The sequence below is a fragment of the Pygoscelis adeliae genome, unplaced genomic scaffold (assembly GCF_000699105.1).
Source record: "Pygoscelis adeliae isolate BGI_AS28 unplaced genomic scaffold, ASM69910v1 Scaffold77, whole genome shotgun sequence".
Classification (NCBI taxonomy): Eukaryota; Metazoa; Chordata; class Aves; order Sphenisciformes; family Spheniscidae; genus Pygoscelis; species Pygoscelis adeliae.
The window spans coordinates 2,572,845-2,595,411 of record NW_008825216.1 but is presented as its reverse complement, the minus strand read 5'-3'; the positions used below and the strand labels follow the sequence as shown (position 1 = coordinate 2,595,411).

At 40.3% G+C, this 22,567-nt stretch overlaps 1 protein-coding gene across 1 annotated transcript in view; it reads right to left on the bottom strand.

Moving 5' to 3' along the window:
• Nucleotides 1–1,643: 1,643 nt before the first annotated feature.
• Nucleotides 1,644–22,567, bottom strand: part of NID1 (nidogen 1) — a 49,538-nt gene continuing 28,614 nt past the window's right edge. The window contains exons 12-19 of the mRNA XM_009329220.1: nt 18,226–18,450; nt 17,380–17,552; nt 15,259–15,385; nt 9,931–10,102; nt 7,784–7,941; nt 6,273–6,396; nt 5,007–5,119; nt 1,644–3,473 (exon numbers count right to left, since the gene is read on the bottom strand). Of these exons, the coding sequence (XP_009327495.1) occupies nt 3,352–3,473; nt 5,007–5,119; nt 6,273–6,396; nt 7,784–7,941; nt 9,931–10,102; nt 15,259–15,385; nt 17,380–17,552; nt 18,226–18,450 (1,214 nt within the window). The 3' untranslated portion in view covers nt 1,644–3,351. The remainder of the gene's footprint in view (nt 3,474–5,006; nt 5,120–6,272; nt 6,397–7,783; nt 7,942–9,930; nt 10,103–15,258; nt 15,386–17,379; nt 17,553–18,225; nt 18,451–22,567) is intronic.

Sequence of the window (22,567 nt, the reverse complement as noted above, 5' to 3'; positions counted from 1 at the left end):
TGGTTGCGGTTTTGCTGCCCCCCCTCCTTACTTCACCGAGAATTGAGAATTCTATCATTTCATGGTCATTAAGCCCAAGACGGCCTCCGACCACCACATCTCCCACCAGTCCTTCTGTTTGTAAACAGCAGGTCAAGCGAGGCACCTCCCCTGGTAGGCTCACTTACCAGCTGTGTCAGGAAGTTGTCTTCCACACACTCCAGGAACCTCCTAGACTGTTTCCTCTCTGCCGTGTTGTATTTCCAGCAGACGTCCGTGAAGTTGAAGTCCCCCAAACTTGGTGGGACTGGTCCCTTGCTGGTGAAGCCACGGCTTCTGCTGGCCTCCTTTCCCTGAGGGAACAGCTTTGCCCTTGCTGCACTCTGACATAGAGCTACAACAGCTGAAGCTAGCAACAAGTATTTGCTGAGAAACAAAACCTGATGTTTAAACTCATGGTCCTCATTTTTAGGGACTGGAATGCTGAAGGTTGCTTTGAAGTTGTGCAAACTGCCACATCTACACTGCGGGCACAGATCTGCTGAAGCTTCCCCCAATCTAGTGCTGGCTACCTTCAGGTATGATACCAGAATTAACGGAGACTCACTCAGTCTAAAAACTCAGTCCACAGTAGTATCATTTCTCTCTTTGCCCTACAGACTACATAGGAGCTCACGCATTAACACTAGAAGCTCTGCTGAGGTGTATGACATCTTTGTCATTGCTTAGCACAGAATTAGCTGACTGGCGTCCAGTAAATTAGTAATTGTCACAACGCACAAAGAGGAATACTGTGTTCATCCAAATACAAAGCAGGCAATCATCAATTTTAAAGGATCAGAATAAAAAAAATTGAAGCATACAGTAAAGAACAAACTAAAGGCCCAATTCCTTCCAATTCCATGTGTAGTCCCCAGTATGGATCAACACCAATCTTCTCCTGTAACTCCACACACCACCCTTTAGATCCCAGTAGCTCTCCTTGCTGACCCACTGTCCACCTTCCCAATGGCTCACTTGACAGGCACACTGTTCTCCAGCTGTCCATCTACACAGTACTACAGAGCCTTTTGCCATCCCCCTGAGGCACTGACATGCTGTAGCTGTAAAAGTCGAGTTTAAATCTCAGCATCACCACCTTCAACACGCCACACTTCACTCGGCTTGCAGCTTTCCCCGCAGCCACAGCACGCCTGCAGCCACAGAGAGCCTGCGTGCTGTGGCACCAGGCAGCAAAGAACCCTGTCACCCAGAAACTCGGCACCAGGGCATCTTCAAGCAGAGGGGTAAGTTCTGTCCTCCATTTAATCTAGTCCTTGCCCTATATTTCTGCTAACGTAGAAGTCTGAAGTATGGTATAACTGAAATACGCTTACCTGACAAAGTTTAACAAGAGTTAACAACCAGTAAAAACTCTGTATCAAAACAGAGGAAGCTGTACGTTCTTTAAGCACTCTCCCATATTTGCTTTGAATAAAAAGTATCCTACTGGTTTCAAAATAAAATAGCCCCAGCAGCAGTTTTTTCCCCCTATAGTGTTGCATCTTAGAAGAGAAGCATCATCACTAGATATGCGAGTTAGCGAAAACCCAGAACTCAACAGGAAAAGAGATTTGAGACACCGCATATCACTTCCTTCTGAAGGCATGACTTTTTTTATAGAAAATAAAAACCAAAAAGCTTTATTGACTGTACTGTAGATACCTGTACAGAGTGTAAACTTTAATATTTCACCAGATAAGTGAATAATTCTGGAGAAAGAGTTATCAAGCACCTTCATTTCAACACATTTTTGATATTTACAGTAAGACATACCTGATTACGTGTATGAATAAAATGAATTAAAAGTTATAAAAAGTTATTTTAAAAAAATCTTTAAAATGTTTATATGGTTTGTTATTTTATGATAAATATACAATTAAAGAGGAAGATGTCACACAGTTAAGACTCAATTGGCTCTGTTTAAAACTGTTACTGTAGTGTCTGAAGAGGGAGTGAGGAAATGGGGATGTTAGCCTACTGCTCTGATCATGACATTGTAAAATGTGTTCTGGCAGAAGGCTCACAAGCCCTGTTTTTTTCTGCTGCTGCAGGTTGCCTTGCAGGTAAGCTTCCTTCCCAACAGACAGTGTGGAAGCCAAACTTCACTCCCAGATTTGTACTGCTAATCTGACATAAGAATATGCATTTTGATTTTCCTTCCCCACTCCAAACTTACTGCTTTGATTTTCAGCACACCTTTTTGCTCTTACTGAACATTGGCACACAAATGGGGCATCACCATCTTTTTTCTTTTAAGCACCAAGACACAGGCGACCTTTCTGGAAATCAGGTTTTTAACTGCCATAGTTTCTCATGGCCTAAGAAGAGGCATGGCATGGTTTGCTAAAGAAGAAAGATGTCTAGGACAGGATTCAAAGACCTCTTTCAGGCTTACAGAATCAAACATAGAAATACTATTTTAAAAGCTCTCAGGAAACAAATGTGACTGTGTTTCTCTAAAACTGAACACCTCCAAATGAATCAACATCCATTCTTTGATGAACTATCAGCAATTGAGATCTATATCTAAAGTTTGTTTAGTGGATTTTAGGAAACTACTCAGGAATCCATCCCAGACAGAAGAAAAAATAAATCTCAAAATCCAGCAAAAACTTCAAATACATCCATTAAGCAGTGCTGATTATCTATAAAGAATCACATGCTGTGGGAAAGGATCACATGAGCCAGGGTGAGAACTACCCTCACAGCACATGGATAAAGTATTTCCGTAATACAAGAGTCAAAAGTTGAGATTCAAGTTTTGGAAGTGGAAGGACTGGTAGTGGGAAGGAATGCAGTTAGGCATTAGATCTGTGATATTACTGGGTGTTCCCACCCACATCTGTTCATCCTTGGGACCCCCTGGTTGCTTCTCAGCTAGAGATATGGCCCAGCCGCATATATGATGGGCTGAGCACGCCACTATGCAGATAACTGCTGCATGCTCCAAGGTGCAACCCAGTCTCAGGATTTGAGTCATGCCATCCTCTTTACTCTGTTAGGTATTTGTTACTTTAATTTTGCCAAGAGACACTTCCTCCTAGCCCAGCACAGGTGCAACTAAGGCCTCCACATTTACCTTTAAAAGCAAAGAGCTAACATTACAAGGAACAAGATGCAGCTGGACGCAACCTGGGCAGCTCTGTCTTGCCTAACTGCTACAAAACAGTCATTGCCTCTGTGTGTGTGTGTGTGTCTGCATATGTGCATTGTGGCTTGCTGTCAGCAGCATGGAGCACTTATCTTTAGGGCCTGATTGTGTTGATAGGAGTGAATTGTTTACAGCACATTTCCGAAAGGTGTCTGCTGCTCTAAAGCTTATTTTAATGCTCAGTTTCTTTCTATACAATCCACTCCAACTGTGTTGTCAGGGCAGCGGCAGGAACGGCCTCCTGGGGTAGCCAAGCAGAGATGAGTACAACCACCATTATTCACTGTACAGTAGTTATGTCCTGGAAAAGAACAGAGATGTAAAATGTTAAAGAAAAACCAAAGCAAAACCACAATAAAATCCAAAACACACACATAACAAAAGAAGTGCAGATTTCATGACTGTACTAGAGAAACAAGCCATAACGAGATTGGGAGTGGAACAAAACTATGCTTTGGGGAGATGAGAGTCATCACATCCCTTGTGTCAGCTTCTGATATTCACCCCAAAGACAGATCAGGATATCAGGGCAGAGCTGGAGAGGCAACATGAAAAACTGGGCTGTTCTTGAAATACCCTTCATAAATTGGCCAAGTGGTCACAGGCATTAGAATAAAGAGACAGTGAGTGAGGAAATACAGAAAGTGCAACACATGGGGACAAAGTCCAAAATGCTACCGGACATCATCCCTGGATACCACCCACTACAAAAACATGGAGGAATGACCCACGAAAACAAAAAAAATCAGGTGGGTGGGGAGGAGCACATTAATGTTGAAGGGTAAAATGAAAGAGAGAGAATACAGCACAAGAAGCAGTGGATCTGAGGGGAAAGGCATCCATCCGAGAAAAAGAAAAACACTTGAAATAGACATATGATGAGAAAGAAATGATACCAAGGTTCTGAATATTAAACATAGGCATTTACTCAGAGCACACAATGTTGTTTTGTTTTACACTGGCTACCACAATGGAACTGTGAATTAAGTAGTAATAACAACGTAACTGAATTCTTAATGATGACATTTATGTGCATTTCTTAAGCTCTGAACCAAGCTTTCAATTAAATTAAATTATGGGTTTTACTATATATATATTTTGAATAATTTGAAGAGAAACTACCTTACGGGTTTTTTAGGCCTAAAGTAAAATCACTACAACTCCTATAATTCCAGCCACGTTGTAATAATAGAAAGTGAACTCTTCTCCTAACTGTGATTTGCTAAGAACAACATAACTCAACAGTGATACTGCTTCCCAAAGAACAAATTGTTATTTCAAGGGTATCAACTTCCTCTCTTCTAAGCTTCACAAGGGGCTTTTCAGTAATGTATCTGAAAAACTTAACATTCAACGGAGCAGAAAGACTAGCCCACCCACCCCACCACCTGCTGTTTTCTGAACATTCCCTTTTTAAAAACACTGGATCTCATTAAGGACATCTGGAAGACCATGATATTTCTGTAGTTTAAACTTAAAAATAAGTAAGGCCCTAGCCATGAATATAGCATTCAATTTAGATGACAGCATAGTAGCTTTTGCCACGTCAGATCCTCATCTTGATCATACACTTGTCCTTTCATAAAGGATAGAACAGGCCCCCCTTCTTCCCTCCCTACTCTGGTTTCATATGGCAACCACAACAATTGCTTTTATGAAGAAAAAAAATAATTAGGTGGCTTTTAATTTCTCAGTAAATGGAAATCTAAGCAATAACCAGTTCTTCGCTAACTACCTAGATCAGTTGGCAGCCTGTCAATGGGGACTTCTACTAAGTTAATTTATATGCTAAGGTGTTGCACAGCTGTAAAAACTTGAGGATTATCTGGATTACCTCCTGGGCACTGAGCAAAGGCTGTAGTAATTCCATAGAGACGGGAGCGCTTGTGAGGCTGGAAGTTATCCTTTTCTATTGAAATTGTGCGATCCACTGCTACAACAGCATCCCTGTCGTATGCAGAAGAGAATATGCAGAAGTTAGATGAAGGTGGAACTACAGGGGAAAACAAAACAAACAAACAAGGAAGAAATCTGAAGCGGCTTCTTTTTTACAATTAGGAAGTGATGCCAGAAGCAAAATGCTCCACGACCTCATCTTTCCTGGGCAACCCAAATATGTCATAACCCTCATTCTAGGCAGCTAAGAAAATTAGCAGGAAGCCACCTTACTAATTTTGAAGGTACTTTCAACACAGGACAATGTCCCTCTATAGGAGCACATCTGTTAGTAGTTTTGACACATTCTCCATATTCTGCCCCTTTGACATTTTCTGTGGTATAGCTGACATTGTCCATAATCATCATGCATAATAGCTGCAGTGTTGTACTTCAGGTGGAGCCTGATATCCAGAAGGAATACAGCTAGTCATAAGCAACCTTTTCTTCCTAAAAGTAAAAGGGCAGTTAACTGACAGATCTGTAATACATTGTTTCCCATTTATAAAAGCTTGTTCTAGAATAACATTTCCCAGCTGTTAGGTTCTAGCTTGGAAATCCTTACACACGTTAATAGCTCTTCCTGCTGCAATTGATGGAGTCATTTGTGTAAGAGTTTGCAGATAGAGCCCACACAACCATTTGCCTCAAGGAAAAATAAATATTTAAAAGTGCATAGACTGGATTTTTTTCTGGAAAATATAGTAAACTATAAAGTCTTGATCATACGTCAATGTTTTAGATCATTTGCAACAAAGAGTGTCATCAAGACAGTAAAAATGTTTTGTTTCCTTATTTCTGGTTGAACATTCAGATAACATAGGGCATAGAAAGCCTTGAGTGACTAATTTCTGCCCTCTACAATGCAACAAGTACAGCCATAAGGGAAACATGTTAGCTCCCACTCCTTTCCAAAAAATGTTCAGTGTTGAAAGCATTTTCTTAGCAGACAAATCATTATGCTGGAAATGAAAACTCAGTTAATTAGCAACATCAATAGGTCAACTCTACAGATCCACTCTGCCCTGCATCAGCTATTGCCGGGAAAGCAAAAAACTAGGAATGTGTGAGAGGTCTGACATGAGAAGCGCAGTATATACTTCAGTTCCTACCAGGGTGAAGAACAGATTAAAGCACTCCATAATTTCTTTAGCAGATAACATACCTTCTCCAGTCTGTGTAATATAGATTCTTCCCATAGCTTGTAACACTAAAAGGATACTGAATTCCTTCAACAATCTTTCGTCGACCAAGCTGATTAGGGTTCATGCATTCCAGCCTCTTGGTACCTGGGTGTAGTGAAACAATTAAGCCTTTGAACCAGAGCAAGAGAGCTCTCACGAGGGATGAAGCGTAAGCATGCAAGCATGAACAGAGTAAAACTTCCTGGAAGTCTTTCAGTATGCAGCTTAGCCAAAGCTCTCCCCATGCCACATCTCTGCGTGTGCCAAAGATTGGATGGGAAAGTACTTTGGTGCTAATGCTAATCAGCACACCACCTAACTTACAGGAACACAGATGTCCAGTGCAGCCATGGCCATTGCTCACAAGCTGAGACTCCTGGTACAGATACCAGCATCCTCAGGCTGGGGTGGAAGCTGACAGAAGGTCTCCTCCATTCTGGAGGGATACTTCAACCACTAACCAGTCTCACCTCCTCTGGAAGGCATTTTTGCAAGGTTAGTTTGTTGACCACGTTCCCAAAATGCTTGCTGGGTTGGGCCATGAAGGCAAGACTACAGGAAGAACATCTAACTTGTAGACGCAAATAGTGTGTAAAAAGGTCTAGCTGTAAAGCTACTACACGTCAGGAACACTGCTAGTGAATGTAAGCACCTGTATGTTTCTCTTAAGTAGTGGGTTCAAAATTAGGGAAAAAGGAAAAGAGAAATGCAAGAACAAGAGAGGAAAAGAGAAAGAGAAAAGAAAGATAGCACAAGGAGATATATTTGAAGGCTGGAGAAAGTGCCTTACAGTGAAAGAGAGAGCTCGATCTTTTTAGTTTATCAAAAACTTGAAAGGTGACTTGAAGTGTAAAAGCACCTCCACAGGAGGAGATCTCTGGCAGAGTCTACAGTAAGAAAAAGAGCAAGATGAAAAAAAAAAAATTCAAATGAGAATTAAAAGCACAATTTTTTCTTTTACTGGTAAGATACTGACACAAAACTAACAATGGATCAGTGGCAGAACCTTCATCTCTTGATCTTTAGATCTAGCGTGAATTGCTTTTTCAAGACTTGCTTCAGTCAAATATAAGCCAGACTTTGCCTAAAAAGAGGTTACAGGTCTTAGAACAATAGTGAAAGGATGATATTCTGTAGGGCCGGATTAGATGAATCAGTGTTTTTTCCTGGTCTTAAACTCACAACTTCTACAAAGGCCTAAGCACTACCTAAAGAGATAGCCACGTACAAGACACACAGATATAAACCTGTTGCATTCCAAGAAAGTTTTCTGATCAGAATTGAAATCTTTCAGCTTGCGCCACAGTCTCATGTGAATGCTACAGTGGTAGTAACAACAAATAAAGTGACAGATTATTAAAGCCAAAAAGAAAGGTATGAAGTCTAAGATGCAGCCCAAAGAGCTATAAACATTAGTTGGCTGTGCAGCACTTCAGGATCGGACATACTTACTCTACTACTATTATGAAGATAGATTTTAGCACCTCTTTACCTGCATCTACCCAGCACAGCATTGAGGAATAAGGATCAAATGTCAGCCCATTTGGTAACCCAAGATCATCTTTAACAAGGATTCTTCTGTTTGTGCCATCCATGTATGAGGTTTCAATTTTAGGAGCTTCTCTGTTCCAGTCAGTCCAGTACAAGTTTCTTAAAAGGAAGAAAAAGGCAAGAATTAAGACAGTGACTGTTCTCAAAAGACTGTTGCCAATTAAGGAAAACACTAAAGACACAAAACGAACACGCACACACCCCAAATCATTTAAATAAAGAAGGACCACATTGCACTTGGATATAGAAGTAACAAAAGTATAGTAAAGATGTAGCAAATGTTATACTTCCATTAAAAAAATAAAAAAAGCAAGCACACACTCGAGATCCCTACATTGTTTAGGTTATGTCCAAGACGCCAGGCAAAAAGACCGTTATTTCAACAGTTCTGAGGACCATTAAAAAAATGTATGTCTACAGTTCTCCTCCCCACCACCCATCCTGTCTGCTCAGGCTAAGCAGCAGGAGCATTTGGCATACATTTGTGGGACTCATTCAAAATTACATTTTTCTTTTCAGTGCACCAAGTAAGCAACATACAATGGAATCGATCAGAGTAGTTTATAGTCAGGGGAGAACCCCCAAAGAGGGCCATTAATTCACTGATGTTTTATTATTAGTAGCTATTTGTTAGTAGTGTTTTTTTCCTTGGATGCATTTTCTGTGGCTGGGAATTTACATGGCCCCTCAATGCAAGCACCTTTGTTATTTATTTCTTAACCCACACACAAACACACACAAAATCTACTGGGAGACAGAAGTCTGTGCTGCTTGATCTGAACTCACAGCCCTACTCTATCGGTGGGGTTCTGCACGGAACAGAGGTCTCTCCTCAGTCTGATTACAGTTGTGCCTCTCCCCTTGTCTCACACCATGAAGTGCATTCATTTTTCCTTATTATGCCGCCACTTGATGTACATCCACAGATGTTTTCACCCCACTATTATGTGACTATTATGTAAAAGTTTCCTTTAACATAAAATAATGAGAGAAGTCAATACCATTACTTTTTCATTTAGTTTTTTATCACTCAAATTTTCATGGATCACATGCATTCTTTTCTCCTTACAAACCTTGTAGTGAGAAATACATGAATGAGGATACATATTCCAAAAAACTCTCCCTGAGCATATAGTACTTTTGTTCATAAATGAATTCTCACCTAAAAGCATTCCAAATGCCTATTATAAGCATTCATTTAGTAGAGCTTCCCAGCAATTCAAGACTGAAAAGAAAGACTCTTTGCTTCTGTGCTCCTGAGTATTTTGACTGAAATGTCTCTTCTCAGCAGCGGCCACGCTACAGAAAGTCGCACCAGGACAATAGCAGGCAAGTTCAGACATTAGTGAACAGACATGCAGTACTACCATGGGCTCTGTAGTAGTTTTAATTTTCCCTGTATTTCTTCCAATATTCAGGGGGAAAAATGTCAACAGATCAAAGACACATAAAAGTACGTATATACTTCTGTTCTTGCAGGCTGGAACCATAACTTGAAAACATTTACACTTTCCTACTGACACTCTGCTTGGCTATTTCTGTGACTGCAGCTTACAGGCTCAATTTTTAAAGTATGTCGTTATCTGCATCTTCAAATAGAAGCCTAATAGGACCTTCTCAGGCATCTGAATGACAGAAGAGACACCATGGGAGTTTTCAAAGAAGGAACATTGTACAGGAAGAAGGGCTGTCATGATGGAAATTAAAATATCAAATTGCTTAATCTGGTATTTTAGTCCAGTAATCTTGCAAAAAAAAATTTTTTTAGGGAAGTGCAACGCTTGTCATCCTGCAAACAATGTACTGAAAGCAAGTTACAAACAAGTATTTGACAAACCTCTCAACAAAGTATCATGGTATTACGTAGCGGGCATTTTAGAAGGAGTTTTATTTCCAGTGTACCACTCAGACACAGGACACAAGTAGGTTGTTCCATTTTTGTTTGTTAGTTGTTTTAGGAAAAGATAGTCCTATTATTGTCTACAGACAGCCTAAAAACATGGACACAGAGCACATGCTCATGTTAAATAAATAAATAAATAAATAGAAATCAAGCTTTGTACATATATCTTGACAACATATCCATACCCTCTCATAGGATCTGCAACAATTGCTCTGGGGTTCACCAGGCCAGTGTCAAAAAGGATGCGACGCTGGCGCCCATCCAGCCTAGCCACTTCTATTCTATCCAGTTGAGAGTCAGTCCAGAAGATGTTGCGACCTAGGTGATCTACAGCTATCCCTTCAGGGCTTCCCAAGTCTGCAAGAGAACAGAGGAAAAACATGCCCAGGCATGATATTTACTCCCCATATACAATGTCAGCCTCATAAGCATTCTCAACTCTTAACTAAATTTTCTTTCAGTTTTCTGGCTGTGGTCCAACAAAAGCTACTTCATGCATATTGTAAGAGGAATATGCATTTTGCCTTATGAAGTTTAAATACACAGAACTTTCACAGATACATAGAATGATAAATTTAGGAACCAACTCATCATGCATCCCAAATCTGCATGTAAACTTGCCTTGTGGTGTGGACACAGAAAAAGAGTTGATAGAGAAATAAACAGTAGAGATATTCAGGATCTTATTCTACCTTCCTTAGCAGGCCAGGATCTAGAATGGATTTTATAATCCCTAATATTCCCCCTTCTCTGGTACTGGCATATGTGGCACCCCTCTGAAAACTAGATTTATGCTAAATTTAGCCAATGCAATACTTAAAGATAATCAAGCTCCAAAGCACTAGAGATAATTACATTAGCTAACTGATGGAATTTAGATCCAGTTCTTTGTTTTTGCAGAGCAATCCTTTTTGGAACATGTTTTAGTACTGTATGTGCACAGTTTTTCTTGGACAGTTTGTTGTTCCAAAAGCAACAGGAAATAGCAGATAATGACCTTACTGCTTTAGCATTAGTAATTTCTAACTCAGATGAAGGATGCAGAATAAATATATAGCACTCCAAGGTTTAATTCAGCCACTGTGAAAAACTGCTCTATACTTTTCAAGGTTCATACATCCATTGAAAAAGAGCAGGCAGGCGGTATGGGATGTAATGAAGCCAAAGACAGGTACAAATCAATTTTATTCCAATTTCAGCTCCAAAAGAAATAGAAAGAATTGTACGTGGCCACTCCCAAAAAGAGGTGAAGTGACCCTTCATACCAGCCAGCTGTCAAAAAAAACCACCTTTCAAATGCACATCATGTGAATGTCCAAGAATGACAGAAAAATGTCTTTACTGAAAGAGTGGTTAAACATTGGAAGAGGCTGCCCGGGGAAGTGGTTGAGTCCCCATCCCTGGAGGTATTTAAAAGACGTGTAGATGAGGCGCTTAGGGACATGGTTTAGTGGGCATGGTGGTGTTGGGTTGACGGTTGGACTCGATTGTCTTAGAGGTCTTTTCCAACCTTAATGATTCTATGATTCTATGAATGTGGCCTGTTAAGCCTTCTATTAATTCTCACGTTTATTTACTGACAGCCATTAAACAAACAATATGTGACACAAACAACCTTTCTGGAGAAAAGGCATTTGGCCCAGAGCACTGGATAGAGCTGTCTAAAATTTGCTACTGTGACTTTGCTATGAATAATAGTTGCACAATAGCCTAAACAGCCTCTGCTCTTTCACATGGGTGGATTACACTTACTGCGCTTAACCTGGACACATGACATTTTGGGTGTATGTTCATTTCTGAAGAGGTAGAAAGAACAAATAAGATGTATCTCACTGCTTCTGACTCACAGCTCATACACGGGGCAGCCCAAGAAAGAAAATGTGAATCAGTTCTCTCTTCACGCTTCCCAAGGGCACTTGGGCATACTTTAACCTAGTTGCCCTAACTTCACATTACTACTTGTATTTCACCAAGTGCCTCTGTGGAGCCAAACCTGTCATCTGCAAGAAACCACCTCACATATATTTCAGATCCTCAAATGTTCCTACTTCTTCTCTTGCCAATGGCAGAGGCTGCTGAGGGTGGCCTCATTTTGAGGTGATGGTGGCGACAGTCCCCAGAGAGTCTCCGGGATCAGAAGGTGACTGACTAAATGGTGGTGGAGATGCTCCCAGCCTATTTTAGGAAAGAGAAGGTAGCAGGCAAAAGATCTGCTGCCACTGATTCCCAGGAGCCCCTATTCCCTGAGCAGTCTCCTTGCTTCAGCTACATGCCAAGAGATTTAAGGAAGTCTAAAGTAAATGTCTTTCCTGTCTGGTTGACAATGAGCCAGAAAAAACTATCCCCCATGGAGGGGTAAGGGAATATGTAGGCTTCATGTATCACCAGTCTTTCCAGAGGCACAAATACGTTCCTGTTATATTGTCATCAGGCCTGATACAGTCACAGGCTCTGTCCCTGGGGACAGGCTTGTACAGACATGTACGGCTGATATGACTTAAGCACCTACAACAAAGAGGAAAGCTCTCCTTCCCGACCTGCCTCCACAGCTGCGGAGCTCAGAAAGCCTCCACAGGCTATACAGCTGCAGGGATAGATGAGAACTGGATGGGGCTCCACAATAAAACATGTTTCTGCAAAGCAACCCAACTTGGATCACAAGAGCTTTAACAAACAAAAAAAAAGTGCATTCCACAAAAATACATGTGAACTGAAGAAAGCAGCTGCAGCTCACAGGAAGAAAAAGGCAAAGATCAAAACAAAACAAAGTCTTCTGAGAGGGAGGCATTTTCCCATTTCCTGAAATTTTAAAGTTTCAGTTTTGGCCAGCACAGAAGACATCCATTCAAACAGTGACTATTCAACCTTATTTTGTTCTGACTCCTTACTGAAGAGCCAGTTAACATACAGAAAGTAGAGTGCAACATTGCTTAACATCTCTTCAGGAATGGCATTCACTTCCTATACAAACGACAGAACAACAGAAATTGAGATGTCTTTACACATGCAATGTTTTTTGTAGCAGATAAAAGCCATGTGGCATTGAAGCATCTTGAATTACCTAAAATAATCAAATTTAGTTGAAAGCCTTCACAAATATTTTTAAAATATTTTATACAATATTTATATCTTTATTGCAAGATTTTTAATGCTTGCACACACACTCTCATTAGATACTAATTCATATCCATATAAAGTTTTTAGCAATAGTAACTTCCCTCACTTTTTAAAGTGCAGAATCTGAGAAAATACTTTAATAGTGGAAATTGGAAATCCTTTCCCCACAGAATTTGTGGTTGTACAGGCACATGCTTGCACTACAGGTTAGAGTCCCTTTCAGATTAAATATGCTGGGATGAAAAAGAAGTCTTACAAATATCTCAGCCATCAAGTTGTACAGAAATATGAAGCTCCATAATTGCTGGAATGGTTAGAGATGGCCTTAAGCTCTCCCTTTCCCCTTCCCAGGATAATGGTAGGATCCAAGCCGCCCCCATCTCTCCACTGCCCCTAAGAGCCTGAATGGAGTCCTAGCAAACTGGCTATTCCGAAGCACAAACTCCAGGTAGAGATACTCAATGCATCCAAAGAAAACTAAAGCAAATTTATTGTAGAGTTTTAAAACTGGTTGATCATTTTGCTAAAATAATTTCCTAAATTTTTGTGACAATAGTTGCAAAGGATCCAAAGCAAGTGGGACCTCCTCCAGTATCTTGACTTCACAGGTGTTCTAGGATCCTGAGGACACTAGTATTCAAAAAGTGCCTCCAGCTATTTTTGTTGTTTTTTTAATGCCCCCACGTTCACTTTGTTCTCCAAACCTGTCCTTTCCCTTAACCCTTTCCATTTGAAAAAGGTTTTCATATTTAAGATGCATGGGCTTACACCTACCCTTTTAATGAAAATGAACATGGACTGCAGTGAGCAGCAGAGGCTTGGGGGAAAATGTATAAGAACAGGACATAAATTGTAAAAGCACTAACCCCACAATACCCTCTAGTCCAATTCTTGAATCCTTGAGCAACCCCAAGGGCAAAAACCAAACAAGGTGGCTTTACTCACTTTTATTTTACAACTTGAGTGGGAGGCATGGAAAGTCACAGCTGAAACAGTTTCTAACCACCTTTCAGCTGTTTGATCCCCAAGCCCAGGAGCCGAGCGCAGGGGTTCTCTTCAACCTCCCTGCTCACCAGTCCTTTCTCAGCAGAGCAGGCAGCTGACAGGCAGAGAACAGCAGAGAAAAGGACTACACATAACCAAATCTCAGCTAGCCAGTGGATTAACTACCTTGCTTGCCAGAACAAAAAATCAAAGAGTGACACCCACAGATGATATTCCATGTGAACATATAAATGCAACTTTTTAGTCAGCTTTAGTTTTGGTTGTGTTCAATACCCATTCAACAGCAAACTGACAATCCATCATTCCCTTTTCAGATCATAAATACATTGAACAATGATGGGTCTACCCCAGCACATGAACTAGGTTTTAATGATAACCTTCCTTCTTCACATATTTACATCTTGTAGCCAATGCATCATTGTGAGCATGAATAACGTCTACCTACAGTAGTCAGAGCTTAGCCTACCTATGTGTTCCATTCCTCATGGCCAGGGACATGGGACCTTTTCAGGAAGGATGCTGGACCACCCTTTCTGATCACTATGGTTGACAAGATGTGACTATAAAAGAAGTAGGCTACACAAAGACTGCCAGGCTGGGCACAACATAGCACAGCCAATCCTCAACACAGGAAAGTGAGGTCTTGAGTGTGCTTTAAATATCTGGGATGTCATGACCTGGGGATTTGCCCTGAGAGTACTAGCTGTGCTGCCCCACTATAACGGCACCCTAAGGAAGAGCAGTAAAGGCCTCAAGACTACCTCAAGATTCCTCCCCAGAAGTGACAAAGCATCCAAAGGAAGGTTGTTTTTTTTTTTTTCTTTGTTAAACACAGAAAGAATACAAGCACAGCCTAGGACTGTAATCGGCTACAAAAATCCTCTAAATATTTCTGTGAGGATCTGAGACACTGTCCAAAGCCCAGACTGTGAGGCTCTGAACCCTGCACCCAATTAGTGCCTTGAGATATGCTTTAAAACCGCCACAGCAGCTTGATTCATCTTTCAAATCCCTCAGCCTTCAATTAAAACGTTCCCAGTGATGTTCACAAGACACTCAATGGTTAGACAGGTACACTATCCTGCAACTGCAAGTAAGGACAGAAACATCTCACTGACATGCTGCTCCCACTTCTGGCCTTAAACTTAATTTATTTAAAGACAACCGACTTCTTGCCTGTCTTAGCAGTGGAAAGGCAGTGAAGGGCTATTGCATAGGAAACAGATCTTTTTTCATTTTATGTTATCCAGACTTTTTGGTTATTGTTTATCCAAATAACACCAACTTGTAATGCTACAGCTCAGGCAACACCTGGGAAGTATATATTACTAAATTCAAGTCTCTAATGCCATTCCTAGGGAGTAGCAAGAGGAAGAATTTTGTGCTCTTACCTGTTTTGATGATGGTTGTTGGTTCTCCACCATGCAGGCTAGCCCTGCTGATCGAAGGGCCACTGATGTCTGTCCAATAAACCATCTTGTCCGTGCAATCGTAAGCAACTCCAATAACAACTTTGTCCTGTTGGTCAACAAGCAAATTACATCAGCTTATGCTAAATAACAATTATTTGCCAGCAGCACTAGCTTATGGATCTAAGTCTCAAGCCTGAAAAAACAAAATTCTTGAGGAAAGATGGGACATGGGGAGGATAGGCAGAGAAAATGATTGGGTGGCAGTCATTGTAGCATAGCTTAGAAAAATACTTTCAGTTATAAGTCCCTTTTAACTAGCAGACACCATTTACAATTATCTTATTTCAAAGAAGTATTGTAGATATTAGTACTGAACAGTTGGTCTCACTTCTACAACTTCACCTGCATATCCATTTAAAGAAAGTTCATGTTGTTATTTTACTGTGTTATTCCTCATGTGTTTTTTTCTCTCATTCTTTCCCTTCAAGGAGGAATAATGACTTCTATCAAATCTGACTTGTATTCTGCAAATTCATCAACCCACGCATGATGGCTACATTTCAGCAGTGCTACCTACGTAGCATCATTTGACTCAAAAAAGTTCTAGCAAAGTGAGTTTTTAAAATAAAAAATAGCTTAAACAAATACTTCATAAATCATTCTGCTGGAAAGAATATACTCAGGGACAAGGAACATATATATGCAATTTACAGGCAGAAGAAGATAAGACTAGAGTTTGAGTTTAGAGTTGAAACTCTTTCCTCCAGGCAAATGAAAGAGACTTTCACCGTAAAACAATAATTACACATGGATTCCCAGGTCTATCACCTTTACTGCTTCTGTAACTTGCAACTTCTTAGAAAGATGGTCCAAAACCGTGCATTAAAACAGATGCACTTACTGATCAGCATACATTAATGCTGTAGGTTGCAAAACAATCTGAACACTTCTATGCTACTAAACACTGTCACTTTGTAAATACACAACACAGACAACACTGTTAGCAGAGACTGAAAGTTTAATTTTAATTGAAAGTTTTAATGAAGAGTTGCATCTTATCTCTTGGAAGCTCTTTCCTGAAGATACTTCTAATTAATTCATTTAAGCTAGATCAAGTAAATAATGAGACTAGCTGACAAGGATTCAGAATCATGTCTCTATATCAGCCTTAACTACCCCATTTTGCACACAGTACTTTATTTTTACATTATTGCAGCAGCACTTTAGATGACACAAAAGCTTGATTTTGCTTGTACATCACAGCACAGTTTGTGGTACTATTTACTGAAATGAGTCTCTGTAATTTAGTCAGTATTTGGTCTACTAAATATTCACAGTGATGTAAAAAGGAGGCCAGCATGCTACCTGGTATTGCTATCTATTATAAATACAGTAACACTGGAATGAAAATAGAAATCCCAGGCTTCAGGCAAAACAAATGAATGTGATGAAACTGGAAGTGAGAAGAGTTGGTGTGTGTCACAGATGATGGAAAGGATAGGTTCTCAGCATCAGGGATTCATTTTCAAGGAAAAAAGATTCTCAAGACAGTAGTAAGAAGTGTGGGGAAAAGATTTACCACCCACTGGGCCTGCACATGGAGAAGAAAGCAAAAAAGAAGAAAAAAAAAAATCTATATATATCTCTGTAGCCAAGAAGTGCAGAGAATTGACTGAAAAACAGGAAGAGATTAAGACTTAGGAAAAAACTTTGAGGGAGTAAGAGGGGAAAAAAGGGCCTCTCCACATACTGCTCTTGTAGGTCTCCTAGACTTTCACACCAGAGTCAGAAAGCCAATGGAAGTGTGAGTGTAGGAGTGTTTATGTGATGAGCTGTTGGAGGCATGTGAGATTACAAATATTAGATTTTTGTCTTATGAGCTATTCTTTAAAGGCAAATAATGTTTTTCTATAGCTCAGTTTTAGGCTTTTTGACTAGTCAGGTCAGGAATTTTCAGTGACAAAGTGATGGGATACTGACATCTTAATCAAGAGTAAAAATTGAGTTTGGAACTTAAATTATCAAATTACATATACAAACATTCTCATCTTTGACACAAGTCTTCTAAAACACATAGATTTAGTATAGTAGGTCACTTACTGGAATATGCAAGAGTGCTTTTGCACCATTTTTCTTCATGCTGTTTCCCTCTAATGGAACATGCTCAATTTTGCCACTTTGGGCAAAGAGCAAGTGCGTTCCTGGCGGCAGAGGTACTGTATCTGGTCGAACAGAGGGCCCAATAACAACAGGAGGAGCAGCTGTGCTCAGACCTTGTTCATAGAGAAGGAAACAGATGGGGAAAAAATTAGCGTGTACAGCGCTACAAGGCTCCTTGTTATTTGCAGAGGCACAATTACAGTCAGACTTCTTAGAAGGAAACAGCCCTGTAAGCAGACACTAATAACTATAATCAGATGCAGAAAGCTTCTGAATTTTTTCCCCTTGGCTGACAGAGAAGGAGCAATTGACATAATAGGTCTTTCCATGTTCAGCTCTGTAATTGCCCTTTCCTTCAAATGTTTAGAAAAGCCTATCTTATTTTGCAGCTGAAGTGAGGAAGATGTAGGAAGGAACTTCCTTCATTTCCTGAGGCAACAGTCAGTTACCACACATTCAGTTTTGCCACAGCTCCCAGAGGGCAGAAACTATAGGGGCCTCTCACAGTTTCAAGGCAGGGAAGAAGTTAGAAAACCATCTTACTCAGAGGCTCACCACAGTTGTCCAGAGGCCCTGGCTGAAGGAAAAGCGTATGCTGGAGTTACCAAAGGGCTGCAGCACGAGGCATATCATCACTGGGACAGCAAAGATCTGCGTTGCTCCAAGTCAGCGCTGTATCTCAGGGGCATGACTAAGCCCCACATTTGGGAGACAGTGCACTTGGGTGGAGAGACACCCACAAGAAACAAGAGACACCCACAAGAAACAAGTGCTTCAGCCACTTACACGGTGGTCGAACTCCTGGGCCGCTTCTGGTGCCATCAATCTCATTTCCGTCCCTATCCACGCACCAACAATATCCACTGCTAGAATGGCACTGAGTGGGTAGGTAATGCCCATGCTCATCACACTGGGGAATGAAGTGACCAACTCTTATCTCCCTTGGGAAGAAAGTGCCTCCACTTCCAAGAGCTACTTCTTGTTCATGCTGGCATTTGGTCTTTTCAACTTCTGTGAAAAAAAATACAGACCAGTGAATACTTCTGTTTTAACTAATTACTATGTTCCATTAACAGTTAATGCCTGCTGACCACTTACAAGGCAAGTATTCTTACTGCTGGAGGAACACAGCACTGTTACAAACCTTGAAGGCATATGCCTCCAGTGCACCTTCGGGAACAGTCTGCCCTATGTAAATGCGACACGTTTGCCTTAAACTTACATCCTTTTATCTTTCATTGCCTAGTTTAAAACAGGACAAACAGCCCCCCTGCAGCTTCCTACATTGAAGGGTCATAAACAGAAGCTGGAAAACACTGTCTGCCTTTCTCCTTGAGGCACATTAGCAAGAACATTCTGTCCGACTTGCAAACCCGATGTCTACTCATTTGGCAATTATCCATGGGCCTCAAAATGTGACTAATTACCCAGGCCATACAGTGGATAAAGGTTTTTTTGTAATGCTAGAAGTCGAGTTTCCCTTCAGAGCCAGAGGGAAAACCGCAACATGAGGCAGATGCTGAGCTCTCCACAGAACCTAGGAAGTGAAACAACTCATTGCTTTGATGTATATTAGGTTTTTAGAGTTCGATTATAAAGTTTGAGCACTCATTTGATACTTTTGGACCCAAGAAAGGAATTGCAGGGACAGATTGTCCAGTCCTTGGTAAAGTGCATAAGTAAGGCTATACAGAAGACAGGAGTACTACTACATACGCAGAGAAACATACGATGAACAATGGCTACACCATATGCATATGTGTTACTGTAGTGATTACAGAGGAAAGACTAACTTTTTCAGAATATCAGGAGATTCAAGGATTCGGTTCTTTTGGTTTCAATTTTACAAAACAGTCTGGACTAAAATGTACATCTTTTTATGGTATTATCTGTCATGCAATAGGGAATGTCATCTGGATCAATATATCCTTCTAGATGACAAACAACATAATGAAATTAAAAGAACACAATTAAAATAATCTTTTTCCTTCTCTAGACAAAGAAATCTGGCTTAGTTTTACCTTACACTTGAGACCCCTGAAGGGTTCTGTGCACTGGGAGAGAAAGAGCTCTAATTATGGGGGAGTATCTTTTTCCTGTCAATGATTTCTACAGTCAGTTAGAAATACTTACCACAAACTGCCTGCTGAAGAGGCTTGAACATTACTCTTCCATTTATTCCTCCCTTGTTTTTACGCTGCCTGGTGGACAGCATTAGCTATGTGTGGCTCAGGCTAGACCCAGCCCAGCTGAGCAAAAAGCTAATCCCATGTGCCCATAGACTACTGTGGTGTAAATCACACAAATACAAAAAAGAAGGGTAGTTTTTTTTATTATTATTTAAACCAGTTATGCAAGCAAAAGCTTTGGACAAGTTTCATGCACCTGGACACAATTAGAGAAATATAAATGTCTGGAGAACAGCTCACTCGAAACAACTGAAATATTTGGCATCAGCTTTAATGTGGGTGGTGGAGAGCCTTGAATCAACCTACAAAACCAGGCATTGAAGGAAAGCCTCCATTATCTGTCTCAAATTTCATTTGCATGTATTCAATGCACTATGCAATATGCAGGTAAAAGAAATGTTGATTCCAGTAACCGGATAGTTTTGCCACACTTATTTTTTTAAGCTCTAATTATATGCACTGCTCATGAGAGAAAACAGGGGGAATACAGAATATTGGTAAACTGACCCACCCTGCTTTTGTTCATTGCAGAACAAAATCTTCATTGCATTCATGTCATCTTTGAGAGACACTATTAGCTCCTCCTCAGTGGGATACAAAAACAAATGTAGAAGCTGGTTGTTTTTCCTTCCCATCTGAAAATCCCCGAATTAGAGAATATCCAACAGCTTACAATTTTTTAAATCAACAGACTAGATCAACTTTATGAAAATGAGTTAGCAAATATGAATTATGCAAAGGAGTGTGCATACACTCCCAGATAGGACCAGTTGTTATACATAAAATATATTAGTATTACTATATTATTAGTATTATATATTAGTATTAATATATATTATTATATATTAGAAATTAGAACAACGTCTGTTCTAATTTCAAGACAATGTTCACATTTATATCTGCAGATTTTATACAGGAATACTGATGGAATTTTTGAAGAGTACTTATATTGCAATGATCAAGACCAATCTCAGAAATGGCCTGCTTACGCAATTAGCCCCACTAAATTTAAGAGACTAGTCAAACAAATTTTCAAAATTAGTACTCAGTTTCTAGAAGGCAGAGAATATGATTTGTTCTTTCTAAAAAATCCCATCAACACTGATTTTTCAGTTCCGTAAAAAGATGTCAAGTACCTTATATTTATAAAGGGTATATTAGGGTGTATATATAGGGTATATTATATATATACTTTTATATATATAAAAATGTCACTTGTTCTATTCACCATTTGGCCTGGAGCAAACTTGCAAAGTAGTTGATATTGATACAGAGGAGCTTTGAATGTACATAGCCTGCTTGAGTATATTTTCTGCAAACCTAACCACCATGCCAGTGAGCAATATTCTAGAGCCAGTTTCAGTGGGAGGACACTGATGTAACAGCATGCATGATTCAGGAACCCCCTGCAATGATAAACTGCCTTTTTTTTACACTGCTGTGACAACTGTAGTGGGGGAAAGCACCATGAGATGACAGAGGTGAGGCTTGAAATTTAAAAAAGGATTGTAGGAAGTTTTGTTTCGTGATAGCACAATATCACAGCGTACCAGACACAGCGTGTTCTCCCATCTCCACAACAAGGAGCATGTTAGTAATTTTGACCTTCACACCACAAGCTGCTTAATATTTCTACATGTCTGTTTTTCTTAAACATAGCCGTATTGCTGATTGTGATTTCCTGTGAACTGTGTGTTATTAGTATTAGTGCTGCAGCTAGTTTAGATGTGCAGAGCTGTTGAAGCTGTTTAAGATAGTGACAGCAAAGCAAGTAACTCCTACTCTCTTCCTTAGACCAAACAAAAGCTTCAAGTAGTCTTGCAAGTTCTCTAGTTTTAAAGACACACATGAAGTGCAGCCCTCAGAAATGTCTTCAAAATAGAGGTAAATTTAAAGAAATAAACTGGATTTTCCTTTACCATTTTCTGTGTTCATAAAAATGAAATTGCCATAATATGAACAGCAGGGGGAAAATAAGCAGTGAAAGAAAATCACCATTAAAGCACTAATCGTGAAGCTGACAAATGTATTTTCATAGTATTATTTGAGTTCCAAAGATAGCTCTGAAAAAGGAGGTCAGCCTGGAATTGGGGCATTAAAAAAATGTTGGTTAAAGACAGGAAAGGTCACGAGTGTTTGCACAGTGCTCTACTTTCTCCATTTTAAAAAAATACAGTTAAGGAGAGATGATGATTCAGTGCTGGAGGAAAAAAAAGCAATGTGTGTGATTGGTGAGCACACTCGCCCCATCTATGAAATCATCTACATGCGTGGCTAGATGAACATCTGCTGCATAAAGTCAGCACTGGTTTCAGTATGCCGCAAAACAATTTGGCTTTTGCTTATTTTCTGAGGAATGGTACAGGAAGAATGTATGCTTATACCCCAGTAGCTAATAATGTAGCATTTAATAATGACACCAGTGAGCAAGCAATGCTAATAAAATTCAGTATCTTTGTCTCAAATGTGTTGTTAATCCAACATGATTCAGAAATGGATGAACGGGGGTGGGAAAGTAATCAAGCATACTTGTTTACGCTATTTCCTCTATTCTTTATCAAGAAAACTAAATGCCAGCATGTGATCAGCTCTGACTCCAGCACACAGTGCATTTGCAATGACTGTTTTAATGGACTGCTCGAACTGATGGCAGAATGAGAAAGATCATCCAATAAATTCACAAGCTCGAGAAGTGGGCCCCTGTGAACCTCATGAGGTTCAACAAGGCCAAGTGCAAGGTCCCGCACCTGGGTCAGGGCAACCCCCAGTATCAATACAAGGCTGGGGGATGAAGGGATTGAAAGCAGCCCTGCCGAGAAGGACTTGGGGGTACTGGGGGATGAAAAGCTGGACATGAGCCAGCAATGCGCGCTCACAGCCCAGAAGGCCAACCGTATCCTGGGCTGCATCACAAGAAGCGTGGCCAGCAGGTCAAGGGA